General features: G+C 40.4%; 1 protein-coding gene across 1 annotated transcript in view; it reads left to right on the top strand.

Annotated features, from left to right (window-relative positions):
* The window catches only part of DTL (denticleless E3 ubiquitin protein ligase adapter), a 45,851-nt gene extending 32,723 nt beyond the window's left edge, over positions 1-13,128 (top strand). The window contains exons 13-15 of the mRNA XM_019635461.1: positions 814-946; positions 9,486-10,318; positions 12,547-13,128. Of these exons, the coding sequence (XP_019491006.1) occupies positions 814-946; positions 9,486-10,318; positions 12,547-12,645 (1,065 nt within the window). The 3' untranslated portion in view covers positions 12,646-13,128. The remainder of the gene's footprint in view (positions 1-813; positions 947-9,485; positions 10,319-12,546) is intronic.
* The last annotated feature ends 424 nt before the right edge of the window (positions 13,129-13,552 follow it).

Below are 13,552 nucleotides of genomic sequence, written 5' to 3'. Positions count from 1 at the left end.
GGCCAAAACTTAAGAGAACGTGTGTTCTTTTTTTCTATCTCTTTAGTGACTGAAATAGAGGAATTATATAAACAAATGCTGGGGAACAGCTCTGGTACCAGTGGCCATTTGCCACAAGCTCTTCAAGCTGGACTTTCTCTGCCATAAAAGGCTTGGGACCAAGATCAGAAATGGTCAGATATTTTTAAAGGGGCAAAAGTTATTTTTAACTTCTATCAGCCCAGTGAATTTGTTGTTTTCCCAGATTGCTCCTATACCTATGTGGGGGGAAAAAATCGCAAAGGAGTGGTTTCATTCTACTTGTTCCAGCCTACTAGAGTTGTGGACTAAGTCTAATCTTGGAAATGATACCATTACTTCAGCAGTAAGCCAGAACATGCAGAATTCAGAAGAAAGTCATAGAAATTGAATGCCAGTGACATACACTGATCATTTAAAAGAAAGAGTAAAAAGGGTATCTTAATTATTTCATAGTTATATAGAAGGTGATAAAAGATAATGACTTGCCCAACTTTTTGAGAATAAAATGAAGTGAACCTGATTTATAGTAGAGCTTTAGGTAAGAAATGACTGGAAACGAAAGACATACCAGCAAGATGTATATAAAGAAGAAACTGGGGAATCCACTTCTTTAGAAAAATCTGCAATGATTTCTGAAAGCAAGTAATAGAAAGAAATAGGTGTTCTTTCAGATACCATTTTCTATATACGGTTGTATCAAACAAAATAATTTTCTAGTCATGAGCCTTTACTTTTTATTTTGTTGGGAATCTTTGATTGAAACTTGTTAACTCCCTTCCTGGTTCTCCTTAGATTGCTACCTGCTCTGATGACAATACACTGAAAATCTGGCGCTTGAATAGAGGCTTAGAGGAGAAATCAGGAGATAAACTCTCCATAGTCGGTTGGGCCTCTCAGAAGAAAAAAGAGGCAAGAGCTGACCCAGGTAAGAATCTCGTACATTTTTCTACATTATTTATGGTTTGATTGGTGTAGTTGTGTAATACAGAGTGATAGGCTAGATTTGATGTTATTTTGGTATGTTTTTAAAGAAAAGCACCATCTTCTTGACATCCCTTCTTTTCAGTATATATTTTCTGAGTACTACTATGTCTACCATCTGCACAAGGCACCACAACACAGTGGTGGATTTATTTTAAAATATTTCTTGAACACTCTATGTGCTAGGCACTGCTCTAAGTTGCTGGGGATTCGGCCATAAACAAAAGAATCAAAATCCCAAAGATATAAATGGAGCTTACATGTTAGTGTGAGAGGCAATAAACAAGTTAAAGAAGTAAAATATGTACCTTATCAGGTAACATCAATGTTTAGGAAAACAGGAAAGGGAGAATGGCAAAGTATGCTGTTAAAATTTTTAATTAGGTGCCCAGGGAAGCCTCAATGAAAAGGAGACATGTGAGTCAAGAAAAGGAAGTAGTGAGCCAGGTGGCTATTTTGACAGACAGAGCAGCAAGTGCAAAGGCCCTGAAGCAGGAGCAGGCCTGGCATATTTTCTGTTCCTTAAAGAGGCTGATGTGCCTGGACCCCTGAGACCGGAGTGAGGAAAGGAGAGGGAGGGAACTAGTAGTGGGAAATGAGGTTCTTATACAGTTTTAGCTTTTATTCCGATAGACAAAAAGCTGTCAGGGGATTTTAAATAGTGGGGCATCATGATCTGGCTTTTCTTCACTTGATCATTCTTACTCCTTTGTTGAAAACATTGTAAAGGGATCAGGGTAAAAACAGAAAGCTAATTTTAAAATCCATTGGAATAACCCAGGAAGCAATGATGGTGACTTGGAACACAGTGATCGCAGAAGATGTGATAGAGAGTAGATCTGGGGTCTGAGCCTTGGGATCCCCCATGTTTAGAGGTTGGAGAGGTGAAGGAGAAGGCACAACCAGAGAAGAAGAAGAAAAACCAGGAGAGTATTGTGTCTTGGAAGCTGAGTAAATGAAGGAGAGAGGAATGAACTTAGTTAAATGTTTTTGGCATGCCACATGCAGTAAGGGCTAAAAACTGACCTTAGGTTTTGGCAATTTGGGCGTTATTTGGTAACATTAATGTGAGCAGCTTTGGTGGAGTGTCGGTGGTCTGGTGTTTCAGAAGGGTGGGAGAAGAGAACTTGGAGACAAGTACAGAAGGCTGTTTCAAGGAGTTTTGCTAGAAAGAAAAGCAGAGAAATGAGGTGGTAGCTAAGTTAGAAGCAGTGTTGAAGTTTGTCTGTTTTCTTTTAAATAGGAATGTAATGCATTGTATGTGATTGGAAGGATCCTGTAGAGAGCGGGGGAATTGATGTAGGGAAATTTTCTGGAGCAATGCCCTCAAAGTAAGTGGGAGAGGATGATAACTAATACACAAGTAGAGGGGTAGGCTTTACCAGGAGTGTGGATAACTCATCCACAGTAATTGGAGAAATGGCAGAATGTATAAGCACAGTGAAGGCAGGTGGATAGATGGGATGGGCAGAACTTGTAGAAGTTCCCTTTTGTTCTGATAGCTTCAGTTTTCTTAGTGACATTGGGAACCAGGATCATCAACTAGAAATAAGTATGTGGTAGCAGAGATTTGAGGAAAATTTAGTCTAAAATAGTCATGTAGAGAATAGAAGAGCAAATGAGCCATGAAATAGGATTGTGGGGCAGTAAGTCAGCTTGAGGCCAGTAGTCATTCACTGAAAGCAGTCAGCAAGGCTCTGTGTCTGCTGCATAGGTACAGGTACACTGTAAGTGGACTGCTGGATTTAACCAGGGATGTGGTTTAGATTCACAAGTATGATGGAGTTAAAGGAGGGCCAAGGAGTTATGATTGACTACAGGATTTAAATTGGGTGAGGAGGGAAGTGAAGATATAATAGGGCTGAGGGACAGTGTAAAAGGGGTAAGATCAATGAACAGAAATTCCCCCGGGGATGAAAGGTGGTTGGAATTGGAGTGCTAAAGGGAGTTGGGAAAATAGGTGGTGACTGAAATTGAAATAATGGAGGATTTACACGTATTGGTAATAAGGTGAAGGAGGACATGGCTTAAGTGAGTAAAAGGACAAGGCTATTGTAGAAGGTCAGGAAACTGAAGAACAAGATATTGGAAAAGTCATGAATGTGGATTTTGTAACAACCATGAATTGACAGGGATAGTGGTGAAGAAAGTGACTGAACCAAGAGCAAAAATTGTCCAAGCACTGTTGCCAGCCAAAAGAATCCTGATGTTATCAATAGATACACAGAAATAAGCTTGAAATTCAAGGTTAAAGATTCATTTTACATTAGCCATCAAGGCCTAAGGTAGTGGGAGTTGAAGGTGAGACAGAATATATGTTCATTTTTCTAAGACTTATTTAGTTCGTCTTGTGTAAGATGTTGTAAGAGGAACTAGACTCCAGAGGGGTCTTTAAAGTCTATTTATGTAAAGTCATTGATGCCTTTATTTTTGGTTTTTGGTTTTTGCTTTCTTTAACATTTTTTTTATTAATGTTATAGTTTAACAAGTGAACTAGTTGTATAGGGACGAATATGATAACTACTGTATTTCCCTGAAAATAAGACCTAACTGGAAAATAAACCCTAGCATGATTTTTCTGGATGCTCATAATATAAGCCCTACCCCAAAAATAAACCCGTTAAGATTGTCAGCCAGACGGATGCATTTATTACATCCGTTGTAACACATGACGGACATATTGAATTATAATAAAATAGTAATATTAATATATAATTAAATATAAATAAATATTATTGACGTTAATACTTAAATTAATGATAATATAATTATAATTAAGTATTTGGAAATACCCAAGTGGGTGCCTTTGGACGAGAGGTAAACGCCTATGTAAACAGATGAACTCAATACTTACCCAATGACCAATCAGAGTACAGACACAATGCATGAATAACATGCACACTTGATAATGAATGGACATGGTTGTGTCTAATATGAATTTTCATAATTCAATACATCATGTGTTGTAACGGATATATTTAATGCACTCGTGTAAAATAAAACGTTTTCTGAATATTGGTGCCTGCAATTTTTTGTCACTTTTGTGTGAACCATCATTTTTTTTCTTTTTTTAAGATTTTATTGGGGAATTGGGGGAGGGAACAGTGTTGTGGAATTGGGGAAGGGGACCAGCTAAGTTGTTGTTCTTCAGTCTTTGTTGTGGAGGATGCCAGTCACCATCTGGCTTCCCGTCGGCAGCTCGTGGCTTCTAAGCTCAAGGTGCTGTGCTCAATCTTAGTGGCGGGTGAGTGTAGCCACCATCCCATGCGAGAGTTGAACCCAGCAGCTCAGCTCAAGGTGCTGAGTTCAGTCTTAGTTGCGGGTGGATGTAGCCCACTATCGAACAGGCAATCTTGTTGTTATACCAGCTGAGCTACCCTGCCACCTGTTGGCAGCTCAGCGACAGATCAGCTCGGGCGCAGCATACTGGCCCATGTGGGAATCGAACCAGCAGCCCTGTTGCTCAGAGCTCACACTCTTAAGCCAACTCTTAACCAACTGAGCCGCTTGGCCGGCCCCTGGACCGTCATTCTTAACTGTCATCATTTTTGTTGTCACTTCTGTCTCATAAGTCTTCAATTAGCACTTGATTTAATGGTAGATTAAAGGGAATAATATTTTGACCCCCAGACAAGATGAGTGCAAAAAGAAAGAGCTATTCCGTTGAATACAAGAAAGGAATCGTGGAGGACTCCCAGAGCAAGAATCTTTCTGCAAAGAGAAGTTGGGTCTCCGAATGGTCTGAAAATGGCGAGCAGAGTATGATAACCTCAGTCAACAGATGGACGAGGGAAATGCTAAGAAGCGCAAGTGTGGATCAGGTCGGCAACCATTATTTCCTGAGCTGGAAGACATCATCTGTGAATGGATTGCTGACAGGAGAGCAAAGGCTTTGGTTGTGCACAGGGCTGATATTCAAGCATTTGCCCTTGCAGTGGCACCACAGTTAGAAATATCCCCAGAGGAATTCAAAGCATCACCACACTGGTTGGATGGCTTCCTTCAGCGATATGAACTGTCTCTAGGTGAGAAGATCGACAACACTGTTCAAGCTGGAGGGTACTGAAGTTATTAAACATGCACTTGCATTCAAAGTCCTTTGTTGATGGCATCGTCTTTTCTAAATACCAGCTCTCCAACATGATTGTGGATGAAACTGCAGTGTTTATGGGCTAAGGATCTCGAACGACAGTTGATCAGAGGGTTGCCTCGTCAATCTACATTCCCTCCACTGGTTACGAAAGTGCACGTGTTACCTGTATTTTCCAATTTGGATGGAAAGAAAGCCCCACCTCTAATCATCACTGAGGGCAAGAAAGATAATATTGAACATGTTTCTGGCCTTTATGTTCTTGAAACCGAAAAATCCTGGTGCACACAAGCACTTATAAGGAAATGGGCCGATTTAATGCTGCCACTTGCTTTGTGAGGTGGCCAAAGAGGTCTGCTAGTGTGGGATTCAGCCAGCACGCTCAAGACATGAAGCACTTCCTTGCGGAGAGAAGAAGAGATCAAATAATGATTCCCGCAGGAATGACTGCCTATCTCCAGACTTTTTTTTTTAAAGATTTTTTTATTGGGGAGTTGGGGCGATGGGAACAGTGCTGGGCAATTGGGGGAAGGGGAACAGACAAGTTGCTGTCCTTTTGTTCTTCAGTCTAGTTGTGGAGGACATCGCTTCACTGGCCCAAGTTGGCACCATCATTGTGCTCTTCCCGGGCGAGGCAGATCAGTCGCTGGCTTCTGGAAGGCCGCTCATGGCGGCTGCTGGCCACTCATGCTGGCTGCTGGCTACACACGGTAGCCCATTGCAACCCACTGCCACAGGGGCTGCAGCCTACGCCGTCGCCGGCGACTCGGCAGCCCAGCTCCAGGTTGAGCTGTTGTTCAGCATCTTAGCTGTGGAGGGCAGTGTCACTGGCCCTCATATGTGGGATCCGAACCGGGGCCCTCTGGCGTCCCAAGCTAGTTCTTAACCATCGTACCACTCGGCCGGCCCTGTGGAGCTTTTTAAAAGTTTGTGTGTCCCCAGAGATTGTTTGCTAGGTCTGGGGTTCACTAGATCTGCAAATGAAAAGATTCTTTCCTTTTGAAATAATAACTGGGGCCAAGTACCTGTACTTTTATAAAGCTCTAAGTCTGGTATGCAGCAAGGATTGAGAACCTCTGGTCTAGGCATTATTGTGTGACAAAGATGATTATCCTTATCTCAAAGAGAAGGAAACCTTACCTCTTCTATCTCAAGTGCTTGCTGCAGAATACTTAGTGGGTTTTTTTTGATGTCTGGAACCCCCACCCTTATCCCTCTCAGCAGTAATGAGATTGGGCAAACATAGTTTATAATTCCTGGCTAGGTACATTTTAGGCACTACACCTAAAAATGACTAAATCATCTCCTCTCTAGGTGCTCGCAGTCTGGTTCAGGAGGCAGACACAGAAGCTATAATACGTTGTAAATATTACTCCTAGCTGCATAATAAACAAAAGGCTCTGAAAACCCATTTTCTAGGGGACAGAAGAGCTCTATGGGAGAGGAGGAAAGAAGTTTGTGAGTTAACATTGTCATCAGACCCTGGAAACATGAGAATTTTTGCCTGGAAAAGAAGGGGCAGACTTGGCAAGAAAATCACATGAACAAAGACAGAGAGATGACAGTGCACAGCTTGCTCAGGAAGCAGCCTCCTGTAAGGGGACCCTAAAGGAGTCTAGTGCATGATAAGACTGAAAAGGTATGGTGAGGCCAGATGGCAAACTCTTACGTAGAGAGACGCAGCAAATTGACTGATTATTAGTAAGCTTTCTTTAATTTCTCAAAGGAATTGACTTTCAGGCAGACTTTACGGCAGGTACCTAGCCTAAGCTACTGTGTCATCAGATCTCATGCAGTACTTAGGGTGAATAGGGGTTGATACGCTTAAGTAGATGAAGTGCTAAATGTCATGCATGTCATGTTGGAATCTATAGGCCAATATGGTGACATACTGCCCAGCTGTTAAAAAGAATGTAGTGCGTTTAAGTGTACTTACATGAAGAGATACAAAGAGAAAAATACGCTGTTCAGAGAAAGGAGCAAATTGTAGGACGTGTATGTGTATAATTCTTTTGGTTTTTTTTAATGTATGATGTACATATACCTTAGTGTATGCTGATAGGCACACAGAAAATTGTGAAATGCACTTAGAGTGAAATGAGAAAGTTGAAAAGAGGACTTTTTATTTTTTACCATATTCCTCTCTGCAATTGAACTTTTTACCATGAACTTTTATTGCTTTTATAATCTAATTACTGTTTAAAAATTTTTTTTAATTTGACCCAGAGTTTTGTTAACCTTCAAAGTTAACAAAATCTTTTCTTTGACCTCCATGGTCTACTCCTTCCTTAATTATAACCTCTTGAAGGAAGAAGAAATGCTCCAACTTTCCACCACATCAGATTTCCTGCTGACCTTCAGCAAACACTTCAGATGTCTGCCACTCAAGTATCAGAAACATATTCAGAGGGTGCCCAAAAAGTGTGTACACATTTTAAGAAAGGAAAAAACTATTAAAATTGTAATAATATATACCGATAACAAAAGATGAATACAAAAAATCATGTGTATACCTTTTTTTGACCCCCCCAGTATATGTGCTTTGTCCCTGGCCCAGCTTTGCCTTCTCTTCTAATCCTGTCTTTGAAGCTGCTTGTTGTAAGACCTGTACTGTTTTAGGACTTTCCTCCCCAAACGGACACTTCAGCTCACTTTAATGGCACGAATGACAGTAGGGTCTGTGCAGTGACTGTTGACCTGCACTGAGGAGTGAAGCAAATGCAATGTTTCTTTCCTTTTGAAATAATAACTGTCATCAAGCTCTAGAACATGAATGTGAGAACTCTCACCAGACACTCCATGGACAAGTTCCTGTCACCAGCTTCCCATTATAACAAAATGGGGTTTTGTGGTAGTGATCTTTATCAAAGGAGCAGTATCATTTTAGCCATCTCTAAACATGCGGTGAATGAGAAAAGTTTAGGCAAAAGTCAATTTGTAGACTTTCTCTGTCTCAAGGCAAAGCTGCTTAAGCAGTGAAAGCACAGGGTAGAATGGACCAGGTAACTGACTGAAATGAGTACATGTAAATCTTTATTCTAACTAAAAGAGAGATTGTATTTTTATGTCAGCCCATCCTAAATTCAGTTGCATATAAATGCAATTCATTAATCAAACTGAGTTAAGTATCAGAGCTATATAATTCAAAGACCTTGTGACTGAGAATTAAGTAGGTGCCTTTTCTTTGTTATTTGAAGACAGGAACCCTATTCCGGTAAGTTTGGAAGGAAAGTGAGAAAATACTAGGTTGTCGGAAAAGTCATGACGTATTTTTGCTGTTTTCGTTGCAAAAGTGCACCATGATTTTTCCGACAACCCAATATATTGTCTGTGGTGGGGCCTGAGGGGGAAGACGCATGACATTTTTTAAGAATTTGCCTGGAGTACTTACCGTTGCATATAAACAAAGGACAGGACACAGAGAAGAGTTCTGTCAACTGTTTGACTGTTTAATTTGCTTTGAAAGCAAGCATTGAGTTTCTGAAAAGTTCTTTGACATTCTTTGGCTAGTGGCAAATAGTACCCCTGTGTAAATTAAGGTGGAAAACCACATGAGGCCTGATAATCTTAATCATTGATGGAATTACTTCTTGTGGAGATTAAAAAGTATCTATTTAACAGATACGGAAACTGAGGCAGAGGGGGTAAAGGGTTTATGCGCAAGTCACATAGTAGGTGATGGTGCCAGATTTGAGACCTGGGCACTCCTGTGTAAGAGCCTCTCTGCCCTAGCATTGCTCAAAAGTAGAGGTAAGAATGCTAACAGCAACTTTACCTATGAAGACAAAATACCATTAATCTAAATGTCTTACTGTTACATTAGAATATTTGTAGCTATTAAAAATGATAATATATTAAGAGCTTGCTCAAGAGTGTGAGCTCTGAGCAACAGCGGTTCGAGTCCTGTCCCGAGCTGAGCTGCCAACAGGTAGCAGGATGGCTCAGCTTAAAAAAATAATAATATAAATCTATACTAATAGTGTGGGAAATGTTCATGATATAATAAACAGGTTACTAAATAATATGAGTATATACATTAAGGTCTCATTTTTGTATAGAAAAAATTGAGGTGTATGATATATATATATCACGTGTGGAAGTATAGAAAAAAAGGCTAAAATGGTTCACCTGGATGCTTTTAAATTTCTCTTTTAATTTTTCTGTATTTTCTAGAGTTTTACAAGTATATGTTTTACAATGGTTGGTTGGGAGGCTGGCAGTTAGGAAAGGCAAAGGAAAATGCTTGGATTGTGGTAAGAATCAAATGATTTCTGTGACCTCACTGGGAAGTCAGCTTCTGGATGATTAAGTTAGTATCATTTTTTTTTATGTGAATTCAGGGATTTTCTTTGGCGTTCACTTCTGATTTCTGTGACCTTTTTTTCTTTTTCAGTAACAGTGACAAGTAGCCAGAGTACTCCTGCCAAAGCCCCCCGAGTCAAAAGCAGTCCATCTATTTCCTCCCCTTCCTCAGCAGCTTGTGCTCCAAGCTGTGCTGGAGACCTGCCTCTTCCTTCAAATACTCCTACGTTCTCTATTAAAACCCCTCCTGCCAAGGCCCGCTCTCCCATCAGCAGACGAGGCTCCGTCTCCTCTGTCTCTCCCAAGCCACCCTCATCTTTCAAGATGTCCATTAGAAACTGGGTGACCCAAACACCTTCCTCATCACCACCCATCACTCCACCTGCTTCCGAGATCAAGATCGTATCTCCAAGAAAAGCCCTCATTCCTGTGAGCCTGAAGTCATCCCAAGCCATGGCTTGCTCCGAGTCTAGAAATAGAGTCAAGAGGAGGCTAGACTCGAGCTGTCTGGAGAATGTGAAACAGAAGTGTGTGAAGAGTTGCAGCTGTGTCACTGAGCTGGATGACCCAGTTGAAAAGCTTCATTTGGATCTGTGCTGTCTGACTGCTAATCAGGAAGACCTTGGGAAGGACGCCGGAGGCCCTACCAAACCAAGCAAGATTGAAGGCGCCAGCATGAGTGTCTCGGAGCCCCCTTCTCCTGCCAGTCCTTACGCTTCAGAAGGCTGTGGAACACTACCTCTTCCTCTGGGATCTTGCGGAGAAGGGTCTGAAGTGGTCGGCAAAGAGAACAGCTCTCCAGAGAATAAAAACTGGTTATTGGCCATGGCAGCCAAACGGAAGGCTGAGAACCCATCTCCACGGAGTCCGTCATCCCAGACCCCCAATCCTAGGAGACAGAGCGGGAAGACTTCCCCGGGCCCGGTGAGTCTGCAGTGGTGGGAAGATGCATTTCCTAACTTGAAGGGGACAGGTACAGATCCCTTCTCAGCAGTCAGATACTTTTTTTTAAGTCTATTTCCAGGGTTGCCAAATTTAGCACATAAAAATACAGGGCAAATAGTGCATGGGGCATATTTATACTAAAAAGTTTTTATACTCAGTTATTTGTTGTTTGAAATTCAGTTGTAACTGTGTGGGGGCTGTATTTTACCTGGCAACCCTACTTAACTCCCATTAAAACCACTCCTGTCAAGGTCCATACCCCTCAGCCCTGTTGCTGATTTATCAAAGTCTCCTCATCCTCTAGGATATCAAGTCGAAAATGTCTTCCCTCTTCTTTGTTTGACATTATTCCCTCTGCCCCCTCTTGTGATTTTTCCACTTCCAGGCCCCTGGCAACCCCTTTTTATAGACTCCCTCTCCTTTTTGCAAAAAAGCTGTCATTCGTGGGCAAGTTGCCAACATCCATAAATAGAGTTCCAGTTTGTAATTAAAGTTTATAATTATTTAAAATACATGTGAAACTTAGATATTAACAAAGCAATTTAAGTGCAGAATCCTCTAGATTTTAATGATTATCCCCAATCTCTTACAGTCATCTTGCTCACACAAATATTTTTGGCAACTCACCTGTATCTACACCTTTTTAAACATTCAGCTTAGTTTTATTTATCTTTTTAGGACTTATGTCTTATTGGTTGATATAATGTTTAAGTTAGGTAATTTTAAAAAACAGATATTGCTGGCATAAATAGCTTTCTGAGCCTTGAAAAGCAAGTGACTCATTATAGTGGTGGAGGCAGAAGTAGCTGTGAGCATTGGGTGAGCTGTGGGCACCAGTCAAAGGGAATAGAAAGCTTCCATTAATCAGTTGTAAGTTAAGGGGAGGTGGGTTAGGGAAGTTTCTACAGTAGGTCATAGCAGCTCTTGCCGTATGTTAAGGAGAAGATGACAGAATGATTAAAATCCAACCAGGAGTCATGATCAGCGACATGTGCCCTTTTAAAGGGCAGAAGCTGGACAACCTTAGGCGAGTTTTCATTTCACATACTATCATGGAGCCTATCCCATAATTTTAGGAAAAATAAACTAGATATGTTTTAAAGATTACTTCGAACATAAACTCCAACCAAGACCTTGCTACAGAACTTTTTTTTTATTATTAATGCTCTAAGGAGACTTTCCTTTCTTCTCTCAAAATTATTACTCTGTCTGCCCTTTGCCTATAGCCAAAATTTCTGGGGGTTTTTTCAGAGAAGCTATGTGTTAGCATAAAAGCAATTTCAATCAAAAATTTTTTCACTAATGTGCAAACCTTAAAGTCTTTAAAAAAATGGTGTGCTGGTCCAAGATATTTTTGGTGTTAAACAACAAAATTCAACTGAGTAAATCTGCAGATCTAATTAGCTTTATTCAAGGACTCATGAATCAGGCAGACTCCCTTCTAGCAAATAGAAAGGAACCCTGAGAAGCTATACAAAATGAAACTTTTAAAGACAGAAAGGGAGAGGGGAAAGAAAGTTAAAAAGAATGTATTATTATTTCAGGCAAGGTCACCTTCCCTTAGGGAAAGGCAGGGGGTCTACCAGGCAGATTGCCTCACTGATTTTGATCGGGAAATTCCAGATTGACTGGTTAAAGGTTACTACATTCTTGGGAGAGGCTGAAACTGCAATTCGGTTATGTATTGCCTGTCTTGGTTTGCTGCTGAGGTGGGGCTTAGCACACGTGGCTCCTTTTGGGGCCTGTTGTCTCTTTTTTAACACTGGTTTTATCATTTCAATCTTTGAAGCTGGTTTCTTTAAAATAATTTTTTAATGTACGTGGCAATAATATAGGCTTCTTCAGAAGAGGGTGGCACTACCTGTTTTGTTTATAAATTTGGGAGGGTGACCTAACTCATTTATTTCAAAGAGGATCATAATAGTAACCTCTTTGATTCCTATTAGGTTTAACTGGTAAATATTTTCTGTTCACGTGAAAAGTTCCAGCCTTCCTTGCATACTTATGTCTGTTAAATGTTTACTATCTTCAGTACAAATGAGCCAAAAGAGACATTGTCCTCACAGTATTGGGGATTGAAAGCTGGCTGACTAAATAATCCAATTTCTAGGCACCCTAAGTTAAAATACCCTTTAGTGATAACTCACTGCGGTAATAGCTGAACTTTGTCTTAGGAAATCTCTGAAATCTTAACTTTCTTCTTCTAGGTCACTATTACTACCAGCTCCATGAGGAAAATTTGTACATACTTCCATAGAAAGTCCCAGGATGACTACTGTAGTCCTGAACAGTCAACAGAATTATAGATCTAATCTGAGTAAGTTAACTGAACTTTGGCCCATTAAAACACGATAAAAATATAACAGAGTGACTCTATAACTCTGGTCTTTAAGAAAGCTACCTTTTTTTTTTTTTAGAGACAATCCTTTCTACTCTGAAATTTACCTAGCCTGGTTCAACTATCATAGTATATCCACAGCTTCCTCGGGATGAATGCTGTATTTAAATTCCATAAAGCAAATTGTCACTCTGTAACATGTTGAATAAGTAGTCTTCACTTTTTAAGCTGTGCATCTTCTCTGCAATAATGACATCCCAGCTCATGGAGGCCAAAAACGAGGCTTGTCTCCTGTTACTCTGAGACTTTCTGTGCACAGTGTGACGTATGGGCTGGCTGCAGCAGGGCCTGTCCAAAGGCCAACTGCCGAAGAAGACGCCTGCTGCAGACTCCTGCAGCTGTGCTGCCTCAGACACGTGATTTCATTTAAAATATATAATCTTTTCACTATACTTCTGTGAGGTTTTTTAAAGTTTGTGTAAAAATGTGATGTTCAGATAAGTACATTTCTATTGATTCAGTATGTGATTCAGTGATAAATCTCGTAAGGTAAAATTATTTTAAAAGCAGTCGACGCTTTGGAGAAAGTAGAACAACACTAGATACCATTTGTCTTTTTCCCCCTGAATCTACCTCCCACATGAGATTTATGTTCCCCATGTTTTTGCTAAGCAATCTACAATGTTACCAACCCAGTATCATGTTCTATTAGAGGGTATGACTTTTACCATTTATGAGAAGAAGGTGTTTATAAACTCAGTAGTCATACACTGAAGCTGGGGTTTGAATTGAGTCCTCAGTTCTCCAGGGGCTGCAACTTTTTTTTTAAAGTCATCAGATTTTTAAGAAAAAGTAATGATTTATTGGTATTATAA

This window comes from Hipposideros armiger, unplaced genomic scaffold, assembly GCF_001890085.2.
Source record: "Hipposideros armiger isolate ML-2016 unplaced genomic scaffold, ASM189008v1 scaffold_22, whole genome shotgun sequence".
Lineage (NCBI taxonomy): Eukaryota > Metazoa > Chordata > Mammalia > Chiroptera > Hipposideridae > Hipposideros > Hipposideros armiger.
Note: the sequence above shows the minus strand (reverse complement) of the source record. Positions and strands in the feature narration are given on the sequence as shown.